This window comes from Oryzias melastigma, linkage group LG15, assembly GCF_002922805.2.
Source record: "Oryzias melastigma strain HK-1 linkage group LG15, ASM292280v2, whole genome shotgun sequence".
In the NCBI taxonomy this organism is placed as follows: domain Eukaryota; kingdom Metazoa; phylum Chordata; class Actinopteri; order Beloniformes; family Adrianichthyidae; genus Oryzias; species Oryzias melastigma.
Window position 1 is genome coordinate 40,973 of NC_050526.1, and position 26,633 is coordinate 67,605.

At 38.6% G+C, this 26,633-nt stretch overlaps 2 protein-coding genes across 7 annotated transcripts in view; one reads left to right on the forward strand and one right to left on the reverse strand.

The window, feature by feature from the left end:
• Positions 1–12,697: 12,697 nt before the first annotated feature.
• Positions 12,698–15,137, reverse strand: LOC112161963 (D(1)-like dopamine receptor). Its single transcript, XM_024297535.2, has one exon. The coding sequence runs from the start codon at positions 14,348–14,350 to the stop codon at positions 12,890–12,892; it is 1,461 nt and encodes a 486-aa protein (XP_024153303.1). The 5' UTR covers positions 14,351–15,137; the 3' UTR covers positions 12,698–12,889.
• Positions 15,138–22,456: 7,319 nt separating this feature from the next.
• The window catches only part of LOC112162193, an 11,256-nt gene continuing 7,079 nt past the window's right edge, over positions 22,457–26,633 (forward strand). Inside the window, exons 1-5 of one of the 6 annotated variants that reach the window (XM_024297907.2) lie at positions 22,466–22,615; positions 22,717–22,928; positions 23,952–24,137; positions 25,799–25,968; positions 26,056–26,205. In XM_024297907.2, the coding sequence (XP_024153675.1) occupies positions 22,758–22,928; positions 23,952–24,137; positions 25,799–25,968; positions 26,056–26,205 (677 nt within the window). In that variant the 5' untranslated portion in view covers positions 22,466–22,615; positions 22,717–22,757. Of the gene's footprint in view, positions 22,929–23,951; positions 24,138–25,798; positions 25,969–26,055; positions 26,206–26,633 lie in introns of all 6 variants that reach the window. The other 5 variants (XM_024297909.2, XM_024297908.2, XM_024297910.2 and 2 more) reach the window with 5 other exon arrangements.

The following is a 26,633-nucleotide window of genomic DNA, read 5'->3' on the forward strand; positions in this document are numbered from 1 at the left end:
TTCTAAATCCAAAACACGTCAGGTCGCTGGTCGAACAGGATAGACATCTATTGAACACTAAAACTAACATTTCAAAACTTTAAAACTGTAACTTCTAAACATAATTCTCAACTAGATATATAGCATTAGCTGTGATAATGCTAGTGTGAATGCTCTAAGCTGAATTTGGCCGCTGAAGATGCTAGTGCTGATAGCTGAAAACACTGAAGCCTTTAGCTGAAAATGCTAAAGCTAATAGGCAGCTAAAATATTAGCCAAAGGCCAAATTAGCCCAAAAAACTAAAAAGAAAACCCTTAGGTTAGCCAAAGACAGCTAGCATGTAGCTGAAAAAAAAGCTAAACTTCAAAATAGCCTAAAATACTGAAAAAAGCCTAAATTAGCCAAAAACAGCTAGCATGTAAACATTAGCTAAACTCCAAAACAGCCTAAAAAAAACTAAAAAATGAAAGCCTAAATCAACCAAAACAGCTATCATGTAGCTGAAATATTAGCTAAAATAGCCTAAAAAATCGTAGTAAATGCTAAAATAGTCCATAAAGCTAGCAGAATGACCATTTTTAAACTTTAAAACTGTAACTTTTTAACATAATTATAAATATTATAAAAGCAGGAATATTATTCCAGAAAAAATCAAGTTAAATAACTTTCAACATTTGACTCTCCATAAAAATATGTTTAGTCAAAATGATACAAGTTAGACATAACAACGGGTCATTAGTAACAGTAAAATAAAAGGATCTGGAGGGCCGGATAGAATTACCCAGAGGGCCGGATCCGGCCCCCGGGCCTTGACTTTAACAGCGATGATCACATAAACACTGCCTCAAACTTACATCAACAAAGGCGACACATGACAGAATTTTACTCAGACCAGCTGAGTTTGACCTCTTGGTAAATGTGTTCTTAAGTAGTTTGAACAGCAAGTATTTAATTAAATTCATTAGGACGTTGTTGTTTTCACACACTAAAGACTACTTAACATTTCATTTTATATAGTGAAAGCTTTTTAATCACCAACAATTATTACAGTGTTTAGTGAGAGTTCTCTGATTGCAGACCAGCCCTAAAACTTGTCATCAGATTTGATTTTTGTTGAACAAACTATAAACCGTTTATGTTTTCTACAGTTAATCCAGACGACACATTTCTCTGCTTCATCTGGTTCTTATTCTTTCTGCTTCTCCACTGCAGCGTCTAATGATTTGTACTGGACTGAGAGCCAGCTGGAGTGTCATCTTATGTGTGTAAAGTGTGTGTGTGCGTTGATGCGAGATGAACAGGTGATGACCCTCCGAGTCCTTGATCGCCAACAGAGGCGTCCACTTTCTCCTCCTGAACAGTCGTCGAGAGGAGGCTGCAATCAGAGCGCCGCCGTCGCCTCCTCTGGTGTGATTACCGTCTGTGATTATGACACCACACTACGACCTCCTGTGTGTGCGGCGGTGAGACAGACCGCCGCTGCAGAGGGTGAAGCTGCAGGAGAAAAGGACAAGAAGTGCTGTCTGACATTGAAAAGCCATTGAGCTAGAGCTGTTTAGACGGATAATCATGAGAACGATTGTACTGCCGAGACGCGTTGATTTATTCATCCATTTGTGGTTTTACTAAACTGACAAGTTAAACAATAATCAAGTAAAATTTAATCCTTTACAGAACGTGTCAAAGTCAAGACCCGGGGGCCGGATCCGGCCCTCCAGATCATTTTATTGTGTTGTTATTAAAGGCTCGATGTTATCTTGCCCTTATGAAGAATTTTGACAAAATGTATTTAGTAAAATATTTAAAGTTATTTAAGGTTTAAGTTGATTTATTCTGGAATAATATTCCTGACTGATTTTATTCATAGTAATGTTATTTATTTTATTTTTTTAAGGTGTTTAATAAATGTTTATTGGATTCGGCCTGCAGCCTAAGGTGTGTTTGATTTGAGATCCCTGATTTACAGAAAACACATTTTGACTTTTTTAAAAGTATTTTTGTGTCGATATTTAAGACGCTTGAACACAAAAAGCAAATAACTGTCATCATCACAAAAATAAGAGTTGATAAAATAATATATATTTTTAAGAACAATTTTTTATTGAACAATTTCCGATGACAATTCAGAACATAACTTGAACAATCAAATAACCTCCCAAGGCAGCAGCCTCCCAGGACAATGAAATAGTAATGATAACAAATAAATGAAAGAATTGAAAATAAATAAATATATATACACAAGTACACTCACATATTGTTAACTATGGAAAAAAAAGGTTTGTGAGATGTAGTCAAATAAACAAATGAAATAAGTAAATGACAACACAAATAATTGGGTGGGGTATTAAATTATATTTTGGATCTCATTAGAAATTCTTGTCCTTTCTTCGGGTCCAAGTCTTGGGCCCAATCCGAATTGGCAGTTTAAGTGGAAGTCGTGTCCGGATTATTATATTTTAAATTTCACCCTCCAAACGGAGGGGTCCAGAGTCCACCATTGTGAGGTTAAACCGCGCTTTTCTTCACGTGGGTGCGCTCTGATGACTTTTTATTGTAACGTGATTTTTTAAAGTTATATAACCGCTGTTGTTATATGTATTCAAGTGCTGGAAGCTCAGCGCTAATGCTAGCGAACCGGCGATTATTGATGACATCATTGAATGAAAGTCCAAAATATTAGACACTATTTTTTCATAACTCTCCGTTTGGATAAATGAAGGGAAGTAGAATTCTGATTGGGCCTTAGTGTAGGTTCGGGTCTTGGTGCCGATCTAGATCTGTTGTCAATCTTTGAAAAGCTGCTCAGTTGTTCCAGAACTGCCCTTATATATATATATATGTATATGTGTGTCTTCAGTTTTGATCAGCTGTGTGTTGAATGTTGTGCTGGAACCGAGTTTGAATTTTTGTCTCTTTGTGTTAACATTTTTGCATTTCGTGTGTCGTGAAAGCCAAGTGGGTTTTAAAAGTGAGAATGTGTCCTGTAAAGAGTATACAAGAGTTTTACAGGTTTTGTGTTGCCTTCAAATTGTGTTTTAAGTTTACACCAAAAGTGACGATTTTGAGAAAAGAGTTAAAACAACTGATTAGCTGGTTTGGAGAACGGCACTTTAGCAATTGGGAAAAACTGTAATTGGCCAGGAGTCTGCTGAAAAAGTCTGTGATTTGCACCAAATAGTGTAAGCATCACTTTCCCCGTCCCTGTAATGATCTCAAGTTCGGCAAGATAAACGTGTTTCAGTCTAATACTGTAACTAATTATACAATTATAATTATAATTTACACATTTTTCCAATATATGCTTGATATGCTAAAAATAGATTCTCTACATATTGAGCTGCTAGAAGTTAGAAGCTGGGAAACATATTATGATGCACTGGGGTTCTTTCCTCTATTTTCATCTACTTCTCTCCTCTATTCTTTATTTCTCAATCAGTTCTGCATGACTCTGTTGGTGCAGTGGGATTCATATGTTGTTCCTTCTTTCCACTCCAGTGTTCCTGTTCTTGGTGGTGGACCTCGCCTCTGGCACGTCTCGCATCCCCAGCTGTCCTCCACCCCATCTGGATGAAGCCTGTCTGCTACACTATTTAAGCATGTGGTTGTGGAGATAGATAAACTAATTCTTCTTTAACAGTCCTGGTATATCACCTGTCCATCCTGGGAGAGGATCTCTCCCTCATGTGGACATCCCTAAAGTTTCTTCTTTTTTTTTCCCCCTGAATCAGGCTTTTTAGGAGTTTTTTCCTTACTGGGAGGGAGGGTCAAAGGACAGGGATACCCAGTTTAGTTTAGTCCTTTTAGTTTAGCGATTAGCTATAGTTTATGTTTTATGACTGATCTCGTTTTGTAAAATTACCAGCTTGAAGCCCAAAGAGACAATTGTTTTTGTGATATTGGGCTATTTAAATAAAATTAAAATGACTTGTTGATATGTTTCTTTAGACTGAAGAACATCTAAAAAATAAGCAGTTGAATATAAGAATTTCTAATGAAACCACAAACGGTGGTCTTTGGAGAGCCTTCAAATGTTGTTAAACTAGTATGTAAGGTTCCAAGCTGAGGAGAACCCAGCATGAACCATGCAGCTGCTGGACAGCAGGTGACATGAATGAGTCTAATAGGATCAGGTGGAGTCCAATGTGGCATTGACAGAACCACTGAGCATTTATAAGACCAAATCGCGTGGAAGCTTCATCAAACAGCAGCTGATCTGTCTTCTGGGTCTTTGTGCTGTTTGGTTCTGGCTTGAAGGTTGTTGTGATGGCTCTGTGTGCTATGAAGTAAGTCTTCATGGTCACTGCTTAGTGCTTTTGCTCCTTTTGTTTACTGATGTTTTCTATCTAAACAGGATATCTGGGATTGTCTTTCTCCTCTTCAACCTTGGAGCTTGTGTTCCTGTTAAGAAAGGTAAGTAGCGATAAAGGAGTTTTAAAAACAGACTGCATTAACTCAACCCTCTCTCTTGTTCAGATCAAAGTGGACCAGGCTCTGTTCCTGGACTTGGAACTGCTGGCTCTGGATATTCCGTTGGCTCCTCTGGTTCTGACTTTGACCAGCAGCTTGCCAACGTTGCTCACTTCATTGCTGAAGTCTTGCGCTTCATGCCCAGCCGTCCTTTCCCACGTGAAGCCTGGACCTCTGACCATGTCCCCCTCGGCATGGTTGAGCAACGCCCCCTCTACCCTTCATCCCATGTGGTCAAGTCCAGCAACGGCTACCAAAGAGCTCGTGACTTCAGCTCTGATGCCAAGTACACCCAGGACATCTTTGACCACATTGATATAGATGGAGGCAAACAAGATGGATCCTCCAAGACTGGATCTAAAGGCCAGGAGGGCTACTGAGGTAAGATTCAGTTGCTGAATACCAGAATCTGTATATATTTGTATTCACTCATGTATATCTTTTGCAGGTACTGTGGCATCAATCCTTGTAGACATAATAAACTTCTTGTAGATCAGTTTGGTTTAATCTTTCCTTCTACCTTGGAGTCTTGCCCACTAGATTTAAAAGTGTCCTTTTGCTCTTGAATGACAGACTTGTATTTAGTTTCTAAGGACTAGATTCTGGTTTGTTCTGGCGTTAAGGATTAGAGACTTTAGTGGCTAGCTCTGGGGCTACTGTATAGCTGTCTTGATCATATAAACTAAAATGTGGTGCAACTTAAAGCTTGTAAGAACTATTGGAAAGCATAAACTTCTGAATTGGGTACAGTGACCAGGTTTTAAACATGTAAAATGACTGGGGAAGAATATCTTGACAATCGGGTTGTGAAGTGAGACTTCTCATTGGTGTAATGGGTACAAACTAAGACATTCCTGAACTGATGAAGGACATTTACTTCAGCCTTAATCAGTGATAGTATCTCCAATGGCTGATATGTGGAGAAATGCATGAAGCTTCTCTCAAAATCAAGCTTTGGAGTAGTGCTATCAGTTTTCAATCTAATCTCACTGGACAAGCATCTACAATGTTTAAAATGAGCAATTACACTGAACTAGTCAACTGTAGGGATGTTCTGATCACATGGTTGACCAAAAATCAGATTTCATTATGAGCTGCACTTTATATTTCAATTTAATTCTGGATTAAAAACTGCACCAGAAGTCTGCATGTCATGAAAACGGCAGTTCAAACAGGAGGCTAACAATTCAGTTAAGCTAGATCAGATTCAGACCTCTGGGATTTTATTTATTTTTTTTTTTTGGAAACACTTTAAACTGGCAACAAGTGTCTATTGGTTTGGCCTAGAGCAAATGACAACCTCTAGAGGCATTTCAACAGTTTTCTTTTTAATCTGAAGCTATTCGTGCTGCAGACAGATGGCTAAACAGCAGCTGCTAACTGATACATGCTAGCGCCGGGATTTAGCTCTTTAGGACCCGAGCTGTTCTTTGATATGCCTGTTTGATTTATGACAGAAATAAAAGTTAAAATTAACTACTGTGGTAATAAAACTGAAAATGTGATGTCTTAAGAACTTGAAGTGTATTATCTTGAAAAAAACAAATGAACTAATATCAGCTAATCATGAACACTCATCAAATTCATGCTAAAAACAAAGTACTGTAAATGAAGACAGGAATCACATTTGGTTAAAAACGTTCAATAGCTCTAAAGATATTAAAGCTAAAGTCACTAAACGTTCTCATGTGACTATCACTTCTATAACAAGAAAATGATTACTTTTTTCCTAGTTTATATTTGCTCTATTTTTACTAGTTTATCAAAGCTACTTCACACAAGTGTTCCATTTTAGTTTTTGATGATAAAAGGTTAATTAAATATAAGTAAGGGACAACACAAATCTGTTTATTCAATTTGTTCATGTTTTAAATGTGTTAAAGTATCGGATTGGGACTCAGTGTTGGCAAATCCAATGACTCAGAATCGGATCGGGCCCAAAAACCTGATCGGGACATCCCCAGTCAACTGTCTTTAGTTTCATAACTACACTTTTCTTCTGGGCCGTCTGTCCACTTGTAGGAGAGCCTTGTAAGTTTGCTTAGTGATTCTTATGTCTCTAAATTAGGAGTGACTGTCAAAATGGTCCAAGAATTCAGCTGGGTGTTTTCTACAGCTTTGACTTGGCTTCTTCCTTTTCTTTTTTGGATGAGTCTCAGGAATTCCAGCTGTGGAAAAAAAAAGACTTTGTTATTCAAATGAGTCTGTTGTATATGTTGTACGTGGTCTAATCCATGTTACCCTACGGTTTCTCATGAAACAATATATATTCAGGAATGTCTTGCAGTACCTGCCAAAGGACGTGTTGGTACGGTCCAGGCGCAAATGAAATGTCAAATATCAGTCTTTCATAGGGACAAAGACCGGCTCAGTGGCCCTGTGGTAGAGTGTCTGCCCTGAGACTGGAAGGTCGAGTTCAAATCCAGGCCGAGTCTTCCTGAACGCGGCTGTGTCTGCACCTCACCGCTCCCCCAGTGGATAGGTCAAACTAATGGGACTGTTTTTATTTTTTATTTGCAGGGGTCTTTCTTTGATTTGCTTCTTATTTGTAGCATTTCTTTTTATTTATTTGCAGCAATTCTTTATATTTGCAGCAAAGTTTCTAATTATTTCCAACATTTCATTTATTTGCAGCAACAATTCTTGTAATTTTCAGTTTTTCTTTTATTTGCTGCAACGTTTCCTATTATTTGCAACATTACTTTTTCTTCTTCTTCTTTCTCAGCCACCATTAAATAACCAACATTTCTGGTTGAACATTGATTTAATGTTCCAACGTTCCTTCTCCGTTCTTCCATTATAAACATAGCTCAAGAGCTGAGTAATGTCCCCAGATCATAGCCTCAATTCTTTGGGTTCTGAGACTAGAGCGGTCATGAAGAATGAAGACTTCCATAGACTAAAGGAACCGTTTAGTATGAAAGTGGATGAGCAAACAGGGTGTTGATTGTGAGAGCTCTAATTTGTTTACCACCTCAACCTAAAATAATAATGAAAACAAGTCTGTCTTGGGGGCATTGTCACTGCAACCTTCTGATTTCACTTCTGCTTTAAGAACTTGCATCACTTCACATCTTCCACCTAACAAGAGGTTGATGTGTTTTTTTTAAGGCTGAATGTTCTTTTATCTGCTCCCTTACTTTTCAAATCATTCAAACTGGCAGATCACAAGAATCTTTTTTGTCTCCACTTTCTGGGAGATGCATGAAATCTCTTATAAAACAAGGATGCTGCTCATGTATCAGAGATGAGATCTCTGTGATGATGCACTCTCTAAAATGACTGTAGCGGACACCTGTAAGGGTCAGGGGGTCGACCCCTGAGGGGTCACCAGGACCCTCATCTCCGTTTCATCTCCAGGGCTGACTGGGAATCAAAGGAACACAGGGGATATTGTAGAACGAACCAAAAATAACACCCTGTTGTGACAGCACAACAGGGTGTTTCAGAATTTGATCTAAAAAAGGAGTCTAATTATTTTCTTGTACTGAAACAAATTCTTGCCTCAGAAATGAGATTCAGTTAAAAACTGAATCTAAAATGAATTTTTATGCGTTTTAGATATATTAGTCCTCTGGGTTGTTTCATGTATTTATAGGAATCCTGATTTATTCCAGCTAATAATCATCCAACCCATGATTTCACAGAAGACTAAACTAATCAAACCAGGAAAACGGAATCAAACAAATGTTTTAACAATAACATGAACAGTGAGGCAAACAAGTATTTGACAGCCATCGATTCTGCAAGTTGTCTCACTTCAAAAGCTGAGAAGTTTGTGATGTTCCTCATCATTAAATACGATATAACCATGACAGGAAACGACAGGTCAAGTGTTTCCTGTCGGTCAGGGTGGGGAACTTCCAGGCCTCAAGCGCCAGTGATCCTGGATATGTTTCAGGTATCACTGGACTACTCTCGGCTGGTTACCGGGACCTGTGATGGAGAATTCTGAAGTTGTCAGATAGGGTGTGGGCTGGAATCAAACCAAGAAGTTTGAACATTCTGTCAGCCATTTTTCTGAGTCGAGTGTTGATGGTTTGGGGCTTTAACTAAAGTTTATCTCCAGAGACCAGTTAGGCCACTCCAGATCCTTGGAATGCTTTCCCCAAAGCCACTGGATTGTAGCCCTGATGCTTAGATTTAGATTTAGATTAGATTAGAAATGGTTTATTTCAAGCACTCATAAGAGATTGCCTTTAAGGGAGTGGGAGGAAGCGAACTTATATAATCCTACCCCAGTTCGACCATACCATTTCCTTTATGTGTATTATCATTATCCGGTTCATAACTTAACATCAGATATTTATATCTTTCCAACATAGATTCAGACCTGGAACCAAAGAAATACAATGAAATAAAATAAGTTTGGGAACATGATGGGCCCAAATCTCACCGTACATCATGATGTTCTCGCCTCCATGTTTCACAGTCTTGGGATGCAATCTTCCTCTTCAACGACCATTACCTGCTGGTCCAGAGACCATCTGGATGATCCGAATGACAGACTTCAGATGAAATCTTAAGCGAGGGGATCTGTGGAGCACTGGAGTCGCATGTAAAGGTAACCGGTTCCGACAGGTGACAATAACGAAGGGAAATGTTCTTTCTTGTTTGTAGGTGCTAAACATCATATTGTTCGGTCACACCGGATGTGGAAGCGCTGCAAAGCGGTATCCGCTTCACCTCCAGTTGACACTTTTTTACGTTATTTTTCTTTTTTCCGGTTCACAAACAAGCAGACGCTTGTCTTCGACTCTTCGTCTTTTCAAAGTCGTTTATAAGCGACTCTGATCACAAAGTTACTGTAAAACAGCAGTAATCCTCAACAAGGAGAGTTGAACATGACACGCAAGAAAAATCTAGAAGTCGACCTGACGGAGCTCAAACTTCCGTTAGCCGACATCCAGGCTAAGCTAACTCTATTGCATATATAGATTGTTGTTACTGATTAATATAAATGATTTGTGTGTGGAAGTTAATGTTATTGAATCACTGATCTTAAAGATGGTTAATAACCTGAATCTATGACTGTAGAGTATAAATATTTGATATTAAGTCCTGAACCGGATATTGATAATTCGTGTAGAGAAATGGTATGGTCGAGCCGGCGTGGGATTATATAAGTTCGCTTCCTTCCACTCCCTTTTAAGTGATCAACTTGTGATTGATAAGATAAGATGTTATCTTCTGATTGCTTGACATAAACCTTTTCATTCATTCATACTATTTTTTTCCGCAACCGTCAACAGGCGCTTTTGCTCAGTTGTGGTTATTTATTTTTGCCATCATCAGACATGAAACATCCCCTGCAGTCGGCCCACTACGTTGATCTGTGTCTGTTTGTCTTTTGAGCGTTCATTTTCATCTCTACAGTCTGCTTGGTTACAAAAATATGATCAATATCGGTATTTAATTATGAAAATTGGTTCTATTTTGAAAACTGACCAGATGTTCTCTTGTGTCTTGGCATAACTTCCTGCCAGAATTGATCCGGATCAGTTGGGTTCACCCCAAAATTAGAACAGATGGCGAAACAATCGCCGCGGCGGTTTGCGCCTGTTGTGAACTACACTATAGGTTAACAAGGGCGCCAAATGGAAGCGGCCTCTGTTCCAAGTCGCTTCGCAGCGCTTCCGCATCCGGTGTGAACCAGGCGTAAGGTACAGCGGATTATACTGTGCACTAAGTTAAACAAGAAACAAAGATAAGTCAAACTTTATTCCAATCATTAACGGTAACACTAAACATTGTTCAGTTACATCGTATCAAATACAAAAAAACTTTTTCAGTTCATTTTTTTTAAGTCTTTAACTCTCATCATAATATTACATCAAAGCAAAGTTTACTGATACACTCGTGGTTATGATATTCGTAAAGCATCAAGTGGTGCGACTTCGTAGTTTACCACAGTCCTATTCAAATACTTGTACCAATTTTTGTGCCAAAGAAAATCCGTTTGATATCAGTAAGAACAACCAGACAGAATACATAAGGTAGACTGGTTTTTAAGGCACACGTTTTTTAAGAAAATTAAAGGACTTTAAATGTGCAGTACAGTCCAAAAAATATTACGCGTATTTTCTGTATCAGCACACATTCTTAAAAAACATTCAGTTTAATTTTCTTGATGTACTTTTATTTTTACATTTTGTCCCTCGCAGTTGAAGTATACCAATAAAAAATAATACAGTCCTCAGAATATATAACTTTATAAACTTTAATGACTGTCCTGCCCCACTCTCACAACATTATCAACTCTTTATACACTGAATAATGTTGCATTGCAACTTTACAATATGTGTAGAAACTAAAGTACCACTTCAATTAGTTTGTGGTCTTTTAGTGGTCTTTTAATTATAATTATGCAGCTTTTAAACAACATTTTTTTATTACTTTTGGCGTTTTCTTGGACATAGTGTCTGCAGAGCGGCAGTAGTTCCTAACGTTAGGTTCAAAGTGGACGTGGAAGTGGCGCGCGTGGCGGAGTGTGCTCGGCGTCCGCTCTCTTCTGTCACACCAGATGTGCGTTTCCACGACGGTCAGCAGGCGTTTCTACTGGAGCTTTTTTCGTTTTTTTCCACTATGTGTAACTTAAAAACCTAAAAATATTACCTCATGTTTCTGCTAAGAAGAAGCAAGTAGTTACTAGAGCTATACTTCTTTATTTATCTGCTGATGAGGCACACAGAGAAATGTGTTGTGATTGTATATTTATCTTGATTTTTGTTTAAATACAAAACTATGATCACATTTGTCAATTGTAGTGATTTATTGTGAATAATTGGTTTTTATTTTGAAAATAAACCTGATTTTCTCACGTATCTTGATGTAACTTCCTGCCTGAATTGACGCGGATCGCTTGCGGCCTCACTCTGGACGCGGAGGCGTCGTGGAACGGAGGCCCCTTCTATGCGGCGCTTGTTAACCTCTGATGTGGGTCACATCAGGTGCGGTCCCCCCCAGAAGGCTCGTGCCGTGCGGCGGTGTCTGGTCTATTTTGTGCGCAAATCACAAGTAATCCATGTAGATTCTGGCAGGAAGTTGCATCAAGATACATGAGAAAATCAGGTAAATTTTCTAAATATAATCAATTTTTTCACAATAAAACACTGCAATTTACAAATGTGATCATAGTTTTGCATCTTAACAAACTGTAGAGATGAAAATAAACAATCACAACACACACAGATTAACGTCTGGAGCGGGGTGGGGCTGGATTTTGATAAAGTAAAGAAGTATAGCTCTACTAAATATTTGCTTCTTCTAGCAGAAACATGGAGTCATATTTTTAGGTTATTAACTTATCCATGACGGCAAAAAAAAAAAAAAGCTCTAGAAGACGCGCCTGTTGGACCGCTGCAGAAAAATGCACGTCTGGTGTGATGGGAGAGAGCGGATGCTGCGCGCACTCCGCTCCGCTTCCGCGTCCAGTGTGAACCAGGCGCAACTTCTGTTGGTGCGGTCCAAGCCTCCCCTCATTTCCCATCATCCCCTCACAACCCAAACCTGACATAAGCAGTGCAACACAACTGGCAATCATTATTGGAGATATCCAGCTGTACTACTCTTTTTTAGCCACCTCAGATGTAGAAAACAAGGACATAAATGGATCTAGTCCAGAGGTCTCCAGATCCACATGTGGCTCTTTTATCTCTCCATTGTGGCTCCTTGACCAAACATAAAATAAGTTATGGAGACTGTTGGAGTCAGCAGCTCAATGCTAATGGCTGTCTAACCAAAACTACCTGAAGAAAACAAATAAATAAAGCCCACAAACTATGACTACCAAACCCCAAACTAAAATAACAAAACCCAGCAGTGTAAGACTGCTGAGTACAAAGAGGGAAAAAAGAACAAATAAATAAATAAAAGAAAAGAAAATATCATTTTTAAAAAATAAGTATTACTTAATTAGCATTTCTTTAATTTAGACTAGTTACATTTATAAATTAATGTCTGAGGTTCACATAGATAATAAACTATGTAGGTTTTTACATCCCTGTTGACCTGAAGACGTCTTGTTTGATCAACTCTACCTCCAGAATAACAGATTTTATATGCAAATCAAAACTTTAGTAAAAAGTTTCATCTTTTATGAGTTAAAAACACATATTTTCTTAGGCTGCACAATATTGGTTACTAGCTGCTCAGAGCTGCACTGAGATGATCCTTTTTGGCACAGAGTGTCTTTTATTTTGGAAAAAAACAAAAAAAAAACACATTTTGAGAAATGCTGGGTTTTTTTTATATTTTTGCTTTTGTTTGTGCCAAAAAATAGACATAAACTTCGACACAAATCTTTTATGAAGAGCAGGAAACCCTGACAGGATCCGTTTTTTGACTGTTTTGTGATGTTTCTACGACAGTAAAAGGAAATCTCCAACAACACAATGAAGTTCTTTCACCTCCCAAAGTTGTATTCTTGTGATTGGTCAGCTGTTAGTCTCTGTCCGGTCCATCCTGAGGGACTTGTCCTGGTATCATAGCGTCGCTCTCCAGCCCACCTGCTGACGTGACCGGTGAGATGGTCTCCAGAGAGATCTCGGTGTCGTCCTCCAGCCGCACGGCGGCGGGAAGCAGCAGCAGCCTATCGTGGCTCGGAGAGCCGTTGGAGATCATCGACTCCTCGTCGAAGTGCACCCCCATGTCCCCCATGGGGTCGGACCCCACGCTGAGCGCCCGCGGGCCTTGCTGCGACTGCGCCGGGACCAGGGCCTCCTTGTGGAAGGTGGTGTCGTGGTGGTAGGACACCAGCTCGTTGCTGAAGTTCACGGCCTCCACGGTGTTGCTGGAGCAGATGCGGTTGCACCCCAGAATGGTGGCGAAGGCTCTGCGGAAGTCTGCGTTGAACGCGTAGATGACCGGGTTGAGGGAAGAGTTGGCCCAACCGAACCAGACGAAGACGGTGAAGGTGGTGTCGCTGACGCACGGCGGGTCGCAGAACGGCACGGTGCAGTTGAGGACAAAGAACGGCAGCCAGCAGAAGACGAACACGCCCATGATGATGGAAAGCGTCTTCAGGACTTTGGTTTCCTTCTTGAACGACGACTTCAGGCAGGCTTCGTCGTTGGGCCGGTGCTGCTGCTGCAGGTTCCGGCTCACCCCGTGACCCTGGTTCTGCGCCTGCTCGGCCGCCCGCTCCAGAGACGCAATCCGACGGATTTGGGTCTGAGCTATGCGGTAGATCCGCGTGTAAGTGGCAATCATGATCACCACGGGGATGTAGAAGCTGATGAGAGACGAGGAGATGGCGTAGGTTTTGTTCAGGTTGGCCACACAGCTCATGGCGAGGACGGCGGTGGCATTGAGGTCACTGGTGTTGGTGAGGTTGGTCCTCACAGGATCTTCCACCACATCCTCCTCTCCGGCACGATGCCAGTTCAGCTGCACCGGAATGAAGGAGATGAGGATCGACAACGTCCACGCCACTCCAATCATGACAAACGCCACGCGGTGGGTCATCTTTCGCTCGTACTTGAAGGGGCTCGCAATGGCCCAGTACCGGTCCACGCTGATGATGCACAGGTTGAGGATGGACGCTGTGGAGCACATGATGTCAAAGGTGATCCAGACGTCACAGAAGCCTCCGAACAGCCACGTGTTGGTCACCTCCGTGATGGCCTCCCACGGCATGACCAGGACAGCCACGAACAGGTCCGACACGGCCAGGGAGATCACGAAGAAGTTGGTGACTTTGGAGCGCAGGTGGCGGAACTTGATCACGGCCGCGCACACGAGCGTGTTCCCGAGCAGCGTGGACACGATGAGGAGGAAGAGGATGCAGCCGACGAGGACGCGCAGCCCGCGTCCCCCACCGCCGCTTTCCTCCCCCTCTCCGCCCGTCCCGTCCAGCTCCGACAGGACTTCTGAGAAATTACCCCACGTGGTGTCGTTCTCCATGTCTCTGCACCGCAGAAATGACTTTTAGTACAAACAAAAAGAGTTCAACATCCGAATGAAAAGGATTCTGTCCTCGTCCGAACCGAAACAAACCATTTTACGCATAGAAGATGAATTTTACGCATAGAAGACGCGTAAAAATCCTCCCTTCCGGTCAGGTGCGTCTTTGGATTCTCTCTCCGGACGCCCTATAACGCCATAAAATATTAAAATGAAATAAATAACTGAACTGATCAGAGTTTTCATCCCCTCTGAGCGCCGGAGTCGTCTGGATGATGAACCTGTTCCTGCGCTCTGAGGATCCGCGTGAGCGTGACGCGCAGCTGCTGCGCTCGCTTCCTGGATCAGCCGCGCGCAGCTCATCATTCAGGTCTGGATTGTGATCATAAACGGTGAATTCAACGCAACAAATAAATAAATGCATGTTAGTTTTGGTCACAACTCCCTCTAAAAATGTTTTAGTCCCAATCATTAAAAAAAGAAAAATAAATAAACGATTTCACGACTTTCCTCACATCTTTCTTCTTCAAATTATGCAAAAACTAGTCATTCAAGAGGAAATGTTTTGCAGAACCACAATAAAATGAATGTAAAATAAAAACATATATATGTTTTCGTCTTTAAATAGGCTGAATGAGCATTTAAAAAGTTTGTTTTCTAATTCTGAATGTTTACAATTAGTTTTTTAATTGATATTCTTAAAAAAAGAAAACTTGTAATTTCTATGTTTGACGTTTCATCTTAATTTGTAGTATTTTAGTTGGACAATTTTATGTATTTATTATCTAATAGTGTTAGGAGAAAAGAAAAGTTTAATGATTATCAAACATGTATGAAATATATATATATTTTACTTGCAACACGACTGTAAGGAAAGAATTAATGTGCGCACAGTAATAAATAAATGTAATAAATATGAATAAATATGGGAGAGGAGGAGAAGACACACAAAAAAAATGTTCGTTTCACATTTTCTGCGGAATTATTTCAATTGTTTGTAACAGCAAACGTACCGGACAGATTTTAACAACACAAATATTTAGATTGTAAAAGCAGCAAAAACATTTTCCTTTTTTTAAAATTATATTTCTATTTGGCAACAGAGGAAATATTTAGCAGAAATCCCTCCATATGTGTTAGATTTAGTCCAAAAATATTGTCTAGGCAGTACAAAAAATATTCTTGCAAGAAAAAGTAAAATAAAAAAAAAATAAAAAAACATTTTCAATAAACAATGTATCTACTTAAAGCAAAGGTAATAATTTCTGGGTGTTGGAACCCGAATGATTTTTTAAATGAAGCTAAATTTCCAAATTATCATTTATTGATTTTACAAACTGGAAAGATTAGAGAACAGATTTAGCTGGTTTTATGTCGCCCTCTGCTGGTCCTTTGGTGGAAGTGCAACAAGTCAAAATCAGAAGACGAAGTTTTGTAAATCCTGTGGGTTCTTCTAAACTCTGGAGGAGATGCAAGTTTTGGAAAAACTAAAGATATTGTAACCCAATGAAAGCTTTAAAATGATACAACTATTTTTAGACCAATTTAAATTATTATTTTATCATTTTAGGGACTTTCCTGTCAGTGTTCCCACAAAGTTTGATAAACATAATTAGTTTTATCGTTTGCATGTCATGTCCAATTTATCAACGAACTTTTTATTTGTTGCTATTTTACATTAAACTAAAACGCTTTGCTGCTAAATATTAGACAAGCGTCTTCTCTGTCTATTTATAAAACTAAACTCAAAGCTCATTTTTATCGACGAACAAATGAGATTTTGTTTTATTGTATGTTTTTAAACTCATTTTTTTCTTTTTTCATGCTCTTTCATTTATGTTCTCCTTTATTTTGCTTTTATGTTTGTATTCACTTATTTATTACATTTGTTTTAGCTTTTAATGTACTTTGTTCAATTTAAAATTGTGTTAAAGCGCTTTATAAATAAAGTTGATGATGATAAAAAATATTTTTTCATTTTTGTCTTTTATGTCCTGGTTTATTTATTATCATTTTTTTGTGATTACAAAAAACTTTATACAAGTAAAAAAATAGCAAAAGCTTTTCTTGTTTTCAAAATATTGAATAATTGAAAAAATGTTACAGAAAAGAAAAAAATTTAATAAACTATTTGATATTTTCTTTTCATGTGACCCAGAAAAATGCTTTTAATAATATAATAAATTTTATTTATATAGAGCTTTTAAAAGATACTCAAAGACACTTCAGGGAAAAAAAAGATGTATTTATCACGTCATGCTAAAAAAAAAAAATCCAAAAAATAAAATCATTTATTTTGTCTAACAGGATGTCTCCATCTTCGCTCTTGACGGAACTCTCTGATTTTCCGTCTGAAGTCTCCTCAGCTCAGACTTTTCTCTCTGTAAGTTTCCATCCCTCCAAACTCCTGCAGGCTCAGATGAAACTGGATTCTCATTCTAGATAATGACCGCCACGCCCCAAACAGTCCTTATGTCCCCTCACCACACATGAAAAGATGTCATCTGACCCCCAACGTGTAGTTTTGGTCCAGTTATTGTCTGGTCAGTAACTACATAGTCATTTAGAAAGGCTGAAGGATCAGATTCCCCACTCAGTCAGTTTGGTTTTGTTATGTGGTAACATCGACAGTAAAAGATTGCTAAATCCTCCTGTGATTTCTGATTGAGTTAATGTATAAATATATTTTGAGCTTAATAAAAGCTAGACAGGCAGCACTCGCGTGTCTCTAAGGTCATGTTTTTAGATAAAAATATTAATCTCAGTATTCTCAAATAAATCACTAATTTATGGGGAAAGTTTCACTACTTTACTGTTCATCCACAAAAGCTTGAACTAATAATATCTCATGGTTTATGATGTCAGCAGTAAAGAGGGGAGATGATTCCGCACCAGAGAATTTGGTGTTAAAGTTTTGAGGAGGCGACCTGCAGCGGGAGGCGTCATCTACATCATCAATACCTCCACTGCTGCTGTTCCCTCTGTTCTTTATATCTTAAAAAAAGCAAAAATCTGATTAATTCAAAACAAACTTTTGGACTTTAAGAAACAGAAAAATCATCACTAATTAAAACAAATGTTAAAAAACAGTAGAAATGACCCTTAAATGTATTATTTTCCGATACATTGTACTAATATAAGTTATTGTTATTATTATAAAAAACATGGTGTAAAAAAAGAAAAATGTTCCAAAATCCTTTTTATCATGTTGCTGTAAACAAAGTTTACAGTAAACGACAGAACCTGTTTCTTTGGAGCAACAGAGCCATCTAGTGGTCAAAGTGTTAACTACAACCGCTAAACTCAAAATGTTCATAAACTCTGAAATTGTGATCAATTTTTCCTGACTTTGCATTAAAATGAAATTAAATAAAAGCTCTGAATTTGAATTTAAGACAGATTCTCATCCGTCTGTGTATTTACAGCCTCTGTTGTGACATTTTAATGACTTCAGACACATTTAATGCATTCAGGCTGATAAACATTATTCTGCTGAAATTCCAAACACAACAAGTGGGAAACATCACAATAAAGTATTAAGCTTAAAGTAATGTGGAACATTTAGGAGGTTTGTAAATATGCAAATAAACAAGCAGAAATGTGAGTTAAGTTTTATTTCTTTTTTAAATCTACTAAATGATCCTCTGACTTTACATCTATATCAGATGAAACACATGAACATTTTTTTATTCCCAATTTTGATCAAACTGGACAAAACTGGAAAGCTGTAAATAAAAACAAACAGATTTCTGCTTTTAGAATGAATTTTTAGAATGTTTTTACAGAGTGATGCTCTGCTTTGACATTCTTTGGTTTTAGTTTGACATTTTTTTAAGAAAACTTATTTTTTTTATTTTGTTTTGTCTTTTTTTTGGTGAATATCAGTTAAAGTAAGACAAATTATGTTATTGTTAGATGAAATTCTAATAATAATTTTAGTTTTTTTGGAAGGAAAAACAATGAAAATAACCACAAGAGGAAAAGTACTCATGAAAATTACAAAAATAGAAGAGAAATAAATTTATTAACAAGTAAAAACAGTTTCTTTGTGAAAATGTATGTCTTCTTTTTGCTTTGGTTTTTAAATTTGAAACACGTTTTTATGATATAGAACATATGTATGAAAAGTGCTTCATAAATAAAGTTTGATTTGTTTTGATTACAAAATAGTGCAAAAAAATAAACCTAAAAATCTAGAAAACAATAGATTTAAAGAAAAAAAAAGTTGTAAACGTTGCTTTATTATTATTTTTTATTGTTCTTTAATTGTTTAAAGTGTCTAGAGTTCATGTTCAGGTGTATTTCTGTGAAACACAAGCAGCAACAACAATGAACGCTGCACAGTTTGGCTCATCGTGAGACGTCAAAAAGACATTTTTGTAATTTCTTCACAGATCAAAACTAAATAAGGTGCAGAGCATAAAGAAAAAAAACACAATAACATGGATTTTATAGAATGAAGTGAAACCATAAAAAAGACAAAAAATAAAGAAGAAAAAATTTGGATAAATAAAACATTAATGAAACGTGACTAAAAACTGAGGCAAAGGCCGATTTTCTTGTAAAGTGAACTTTTCTTGAGCAATCCGTCATGGAAACACTTTCTCTAAACGGCATTCGGCTGTATTTATGGAGTCCTAAACAGCTGGATGATGTATGTGGGTTTGAACACTCTCCTCCAATACCTTTGTAGTTTATAGCATCCTTTCTTGCTCTTCTTTGGCTTATATTTTCAATTTTAGTAGATTTATCGATGTTTTAGCTTCAAGGAATTGTGAAAATGAAAATAAACCCTTTAAGAGTCATGCGCATGATTATTGCTCACAGAAAAGTCGACTCAGAGACTTCAGGGATAAAAGTCCTTTTTAAGACAGAAATACACAATCACCCGGAAACTGAGCTCAACCGACGGAAACCAACAGCAGGGGAGAAATTTGGAGGAAATTAGAGACCGGTGAAGAAAAAAGAAGAGAAATGATGGAACATTTTGTGTTAGCTCCTGGATGACTGGGATCATACATCACACTTGAAGGCTTGGAATTAATTTGTTTTGTCAAATTGACTGATTTAAACTCTAAACAAAAGGTTCCTTCGTTACCGGGAGTAATGTTTAAAGAGGTGCATGCGACTTTTCTTCATTATATAAACCACATTTAGTGAAACAAATTCCTCTTAGTGTCAGAAATGGTGATAAAGGACCCAAAAGACTTGGTGGAGGAAAACTTAAACATTTACTAAATCAACTTATACATGACAAAACATGGTAGAACGACCCAGTGTCGTAGCAGAATAGAGAACCTGACACTTAAAGAACTGAAAACCAGACACAAAGACACTGAGGTTGATTAACTAAATAAGGACTGCTGTGGATGATTAACATGAACTAGTGAGATTGACTGGGAAAACAGAACATGACATAAGCACTACAAAAACCCAAGCACAGAATCCTGAAAGTACCCCTCCCCAAAAGGGCAGATCCCAGATGCCCAAATACCTGAGAGGAGGGAACCTGGAGGACACAAACAAGTCCAGGAAACGGGGCTCCTCCTGGTGGCTCGCAAACAAGCCACCAGGAATCTGGAATCTCTCCTGCTCCAAGACGTGAGATGAGCCAGAGGTGAGGTCCACTGCCACGATGAGCCAGAGGTGAGGTCCACTGCCAAGATGAGCCAGAACCGAGGTCCACTGCCAATATGAGCCAGAAGCGAGGTCCACTGCCAAGATGAGCCAGAGGTGAGGTCCACTGCCAAGATGAGCCACAGGTGAGGTCCACTGCCAAGAGGAGCCAGAGGCGAGGTCCACTGCCAAGAGGAGCCAGAGGCGAGGTCCACTGCCAAGATGAGCCAGAGGTGAGGTCCACTGCCAAGGACAGGAGCATAGATAAGCCACCTGGAATTTGGAATCTCTCCCCCGGAGGAGAGTGAGAAAGAGGGACAACACATGAACTGCACTGCTCCAAACAAAAGCATGGAAAACTAAATGAAAAATAGATCCTTATTGTGATATTTTGGAGAACAACTTCCTTCCCTCAGTTAGAGAATCGAAGATGGGTCATGGCTGGGTCTTCCAACATGACAAGGACTCGAATCACACAGCCAGGAGAACCAAGGAATGGCTCTGTAAGGAACATATCAAGGTTCTAGAGTCAGTCTCCAGACATAAAACCAATAGAAAGTCTTTAGAGAGAGCTCGAACTCTGCGTTTCTCAGTGACAGCTCAGAAACCGGACTGATCTAGAGGAGATCTGTGAGGACGAGTGGGCCAAAATGCCCCCTGCAGTGGAAACCTGGTGAAAAACAGAAAACATTTGACCTGTGTAATCGCAAACAAATGCTACTGTACCAAATATTGACAATGATTTAATCAGGTGTTTAAATACTTATTTGAAGAGTAATAAATACTGGATGAGATTTTCCTTTTTTAGTCTGACAAAAAGATTCATTTTGGGTCTGACCGATCCTAATCTGAACCATATTTTGCAGAAACTCTGTGCCTGCTTACAGTTTTAGTAATTCTTTTAGTTTTTTTTTTTTTAGATTTGACCTTTAAGTCCTTCATCCAGTGATTTGTTTTGCAGCCGTGGGTAATAAAACTTAACGATGTCTGACAGGCTTTCCTTCCACTCCATTTACAGCCGGTGCACAAAGTGGTATATGTCGCTACAGTGGAAAATAATTGTGCGTGAATTACCTAACCTGGCAAATCGTCTGCAACAGAGTGAGAGACAATTAATTCAACTTCAGCTGTTGCACACGTGCAGCTCTGACCTCACAGAGGAGAAGCCCCTGTTCCACTTAAAACAGAACATCCCCCCACATGGAAGAAATTCCCAAAACACTGCTCCACTTATTAAATCAAGCAAAAGAGCCATCTCCTGTGAGCCTGAAATGAAATCTAAAAAACTTTGGCAACACTTAAATATTTAACAAATCACACTTGGATAAGATGCAAAACCTGCCTAAAGTCCACCTCTTTAGTCCCACTCCAGTCATTTTGATCTTTTGTTCCCATGTAGAGTTATAATTATGATTATGCAGTTTTTAGCCAAAATCGTATCATTTTCTGGGACTTAGTTTCTACAGAGCAACAGTAGTTCATTAGCTTGTAACCTCTCACACCCAGATAAGGAATGATGTTCATGGATCTATTTGTCTACAAGTGGAGGCATCAGAATGGAGCTTGTGGCTTGCCGTAGTACAGGGGTGAACAAACTACGGCCCATTAAACTATTTAATCTGATCATATCAAAATAGGAATGAACTATAATAATCATTATTTGCTCTTTTTCCCCCCTGTCTTCTTCTTTTCCTTTCGGCTTTTCCCTTCAGGGGGTCGCCAAAGCGAATCAACTTCTTTTTTCCCTTTATGATTGTGGAATTTCCCCATAAATGGCGCTCTATAAATACATTGATCTTTGTTTTGGTGCAGAAAGTTATTCTGGATTTCTGTGATTTTGGAAGACTTGCCATATTTTTTACTTTTATGTCTTTTTTCCGAGTCAGACAATCCTTTTTTTGATCATTCCAACCCCACATGACTGCATCATTTCTCCAAGTTTATGGTCTTCCCTGAAGAACATCAAACCATTGGTGAAATTGGTACTAAAATGAGATCCAAAGTCATAGCTTGGTCAAAATTAAAGCATTTTCATTCAGATTGTATTCTATTTCTTTCTCTTATGAGGTGGATTATCAGAACACCATCTGGTTCTGATCTGGCCCTTTCGACACATTTTGGAACCCTTTAAAAACCTAAAGTCCAAAAACTAGTAGCGCCTACAACCTCTTTGCAACTGGATTTTTTTTGTCTGGTCAAGACTCACAACAATTTGAATAAGGAAACACTCAAAAATTAAATTTAAAGGTTAATGTTCTCTGTATTTGACCTCCATCGAGATAAACAAAATTCTGCAAGATCCTGAAAAAAAACCCACAACTGTCATTAGAGTTGGTCTTTATATGATAAAATCCTGTGAAATAAGATTAAAAAGTTCAAAATTTAACTTCAAAAAGCTTAATTTTGTCATAATTGATTCAGTTTAAGATCATAAAACTGGTGTGACATTTTAAGGCATGTAAACCCTTCTCAGATGTAATAAATGCATGTAATACCTAACTGCCACCACTGGGGGGCGGTGTGGCTTTATGACTCAGCCGCGTTTCCGGTCCAGAGAAGAGGAAGAGCGGAGCCGGAAGCGCTCGGAGCTGCCGCTGTCACTGCTGAGTGAAGAGGAGGCAGAAATGCTCATTTCAGGTGTTTGGAAATGTAAGAACATGTTTTCAAAGGCAGAATGTTAGATTGTTATGCTAAAATTATACATTAAATGTCGCTGCTTTTATTTTTATTCTTTTTTTTTGTTTTTTTAGAAGATGCTGCAATAAATAAGGATTGTTTGGAATAAACAGAAATGGGCCAGCTGCTGTCATCAGCAGAAGAGGATGCGCTTGCTTCCGTCCTCTATGAAGCTATGCTGGAAGCCGGCGCCGTACCTGACCTCAGAGTCGTCCATCCTCTCCTGTTAGCCAATCAGGAGGAGAGCTTTGCCTCCCAGGTTGGCCTCGTGGAACAGCTCCAGCAGGTGAACAGGTTTTGTGACACTGTGGATGCTGCTGCAGAGTTAACATAGATCAGCTGTGGAAAATGAAGCACCACTCAGTGTTAAAAATGGTGCTCTGTTGGGATTGTAAAGAGGGTGGAAATCATTACTGGGACCACTCAGTGTTTGATGCTTTTAATCTGGTTTTCTGTAAAGTGTCAAAGTCAAGGCTCCGGGTAATTCCATCCGGCCCTCCAGATCATTTTATTTTATTGTTATCAATGACCTGATGTTATCTTGAGCTTATTTTTAACTTCTATCATTTTGACAAAATATATTTTCATGTTGAGTAAAATATTGAAAGTTATTTAAGGTTTAAGTTGATTTATTCTGCAATAGTATTCCTGCCTTTTTATCATTCATAATTATGTTAAAAAGTTACAGTTTTAAAGCTTTAAAAATTAGCATTTTGCTGGCTTTTTAGAATATTTTGGCATTTACTAAGACTTTGTTAGGCTATTTTAGCTAGTATTTCAGCTACATGCTAGCTGTTTTGGCTACTTGAGGCTTTTTTTTTAAAGCATTTTTTGTTGTTTAGGAGTTAGGCTAATTTAGGCTTTTTAAATTTTTTAGGAAATTTTGAAGTTTAGCCATTTTTACAGCTACATGCTAGCTGTCTTGGCTAACTTGAGTTTTCTTTTTTTTATTTTTTAGGCTAATTTGGCATTTGGCTAATATTTTAGCGTTTGCAGCTGTTAGCTTCAGGGATTTCAGCTTCAGTGTTTTTAGCTATCAATTTCAGCAGGTAATGCAGGTACTGCAGGTAATGCTATATATCTAGTTCATAATTATGTTAAAAAGTTGGTTTTAAAGTGTTAAAAATGTAGTTTTAGAGTGTTCAATAAATTGCGACCTAAGGTGTGTTTTAGATTTTGGCTCCTGTGTGATTGAGTTTGACTCTCCTGCTGTAAAGAGTAGAGATCATCCTGCTCATCACACTGTTTAATTCAGACAGGTATTCCTGTCGCCGGCTAAGTGTGACACAAAAACTGCATCCTCACTTAGTTGCAGGGCTCTATTGAGCATCGTGCCCCCTCCTACTTGAAGGATCTAATTGGCCGACTCTCGACCTTCTCGGATGAGCCTCGCCTGGCGGGCCTGTTGGGATTGATGATCACCATGGTGATGGATATGGTCTACACGTCTTCCAAACACTCATCAGGAGGAAAAGGGAAGTCATCATCATCTCAGGTAAGACCAGCAGTGACTTTTTAAATGCGGATCACATTTTTTTGATGGTAATCAAAATAAGAAAGTTTAGAAATAATTTTTACTGCTTAACTTCTTTAATATTTAGGTTTTTAGTCATTTGCCAAAAGTTTCTAGAGTTGTTTTTTGTGGTATTTCTCTTAAAGTTGCGTGGAAGGCAAAATTTTGAATAATAATGAAACTGTAATAATCAAATATATAATGAGGACAAATGAGGATGTGGAGTTTTTGTTTATAAAGATTGCAATAAAAGCCTAGAATATATATTTTTTTCAACTTTTTCAAATAAAACTGATGTATTTTTTTTCCACATTTTAACATTCAGGCCTTTCAGGAAGTGTGCTTGTGCATTTCATTTATATCATGGCTAGATTAGAGGTGGGCAAACTACGGCCTGGGGGCCAAATGTGGCCCATTTAGCTATTTAGTCTGACCCACAAAACTACAATAAATTATATATGTATATAATCCTTAATAATGTTTTATTTCCCTATAATTCTGATGTGTCCTAGATGGTACATAAAAACAACATTGACATTTGTCTATATGTACAGAAAGTTATTTTACATTCATGTGGAAGATTTGTTGTTTCTCAGACGTTCATGTGTGTTTATAAGTCATTTTTCTGATTGTCCGTCACCACATGAATGCAGCATTTCTTTAAGTTTTCTTAGAGGAACTTCAGTCCATTAGTGCAATTGTCTCTAAAGTGAGAACAAAAGATAAACATTTTGAAATAAGAACTTTAAAAATGTTCTGTTTTAAAGCAATTTTTATCAAGATTCCATGTTATTTCTTTCTCTTGAGGTGGTTTACCAAAACCCTCCACACATCTACTTAATTGTTATTATTAAGTGTGTGCATGTGACACGACTTATCTCAGGACCAGAAAAGATTTGTCAAGAACAGTAACTCAGCTTCATAATTTAAACAAGCAAGCGATGACATCTGAAATCTGTCTCACAGACGAAGCCGAGGTCCTCCACCTCACTAAAGCCGTGTATTCCTTTTTTGTTATTCCATCTTTTCAAACGCCGCTAGCCTTCTTTTTAGCCCCCACAGCTGTCTCTTTCTCGTATTCCTCATACTGTTCCGATTAAAGCAGACGTGGTGACGGTTTTGGACGATGAACCTCCTCGCGACAATTTAGTTCTGTCGCTGCAAATCTTTTATCACTGTCAAGCACTTTGAAATCAAATCAAACTTTATTTGTATCACACTTTTCCGACTTGTGTTACTCAGAGTTGGGGAGTACAGGGAAAAATCGATTTGGTGAAATATCGCAATATTTTATTTGGCGATACTTGTATTGAGTTGCGAATTCTGACTTTGTGACATTTAAATAAAACAATTTTTTAAATCTCTTTACTATATTATTATTCAAGTAACGTTTTTCTAAGTGATACTTTTAAAAAAAGAAGTGAAAAATCGTTTTGGTACGGTATTGGGATTTATCGCGATACGTATCGTATCATGAGACACGTATCGGCATATGTATCGTATCACCAGACTCTTGCCAAAACACATCCCTACTCAAAGTGCTTTATATAAAGACATAATCCAGTTTTTAAAAGAAAAACAGGAAGATTTTGCACAAATATATATATATATATATAAACTCATTCATGAACTTTGACCTCCAGCAGAGAATCTGGGAGCTCCAGGAGGTGATGGAGGAGCACCTGAAGCGCTGCCGGATCAACCTGACCGATAAGAACAGGCTTATCCAGGACTTCCTCCGACTCGAGGCCCAGTTCAGCCTCATCCTCACCCAGCTGAAGACCTGCCTCCTTGGGGGGGATTGTGCTTCGAGGTAAAACGCGGGGTCCCGGTGCAGGGTCATGGAGAACGGTTCTGTAGTCCAACCGTGCGCTCAAACGGTGTTGATGGTTTCCAACAGTTCTCTGAGGCACTGGGCCAGCGGAGCCGTCTTTCACACCCAGATGCTGATTCATCTGGCTCGCCTGGAAGGCAAGGCTGAGCCTTTCTCTGCAAGGGCGGCGCTGGAGCAGTACAGGGAGGACCTAGCACAGATCATACCTGCGTACAGGTGAAAGTGCCGTACTCCGAGGAGATGGAGACTAGGGTTTTAGATGTTTCTACGTCTGCTTGGTTTTTTGACCAACAAAAACAGATTTCTTTGTGGTCCATAAATATCTCTAAAGTGGAACAGTATTTAGCATAACTCCACCCACTTTTTAGAAATTACTGGAGCCATTCAACTCACTGGTAGCTGGAAACAGCTTGCCCTATTTATTTATTTTTTATTATTATTATTGTTTTCTTATGATAATGAGATCCATTATCTCATTATCAGGAGAAAATGTCTGAGATGCAGATACTTTACCTGTTTTAAGCCTCTTTATTTTGTGGTTATCAACAAAAACAGCAGAAGAAAAAAACTCCACAAAAGGGTTTTTTTTTTTTTTAGTGCAGCGGTCTGCAACCTGAGGCTCTGGAGCCGCATGCGCCTCTTTT

What these genes read in the sequence shown, in the direction of transcription:
- LOC112161963 (XM_024297535.2), bottom strand. Translation starts at nt 14,350, where the DNA reads ATGGAGAACGACACCACGTGGGGTAATTTCTCAGAAGTCCTGTCGGAG.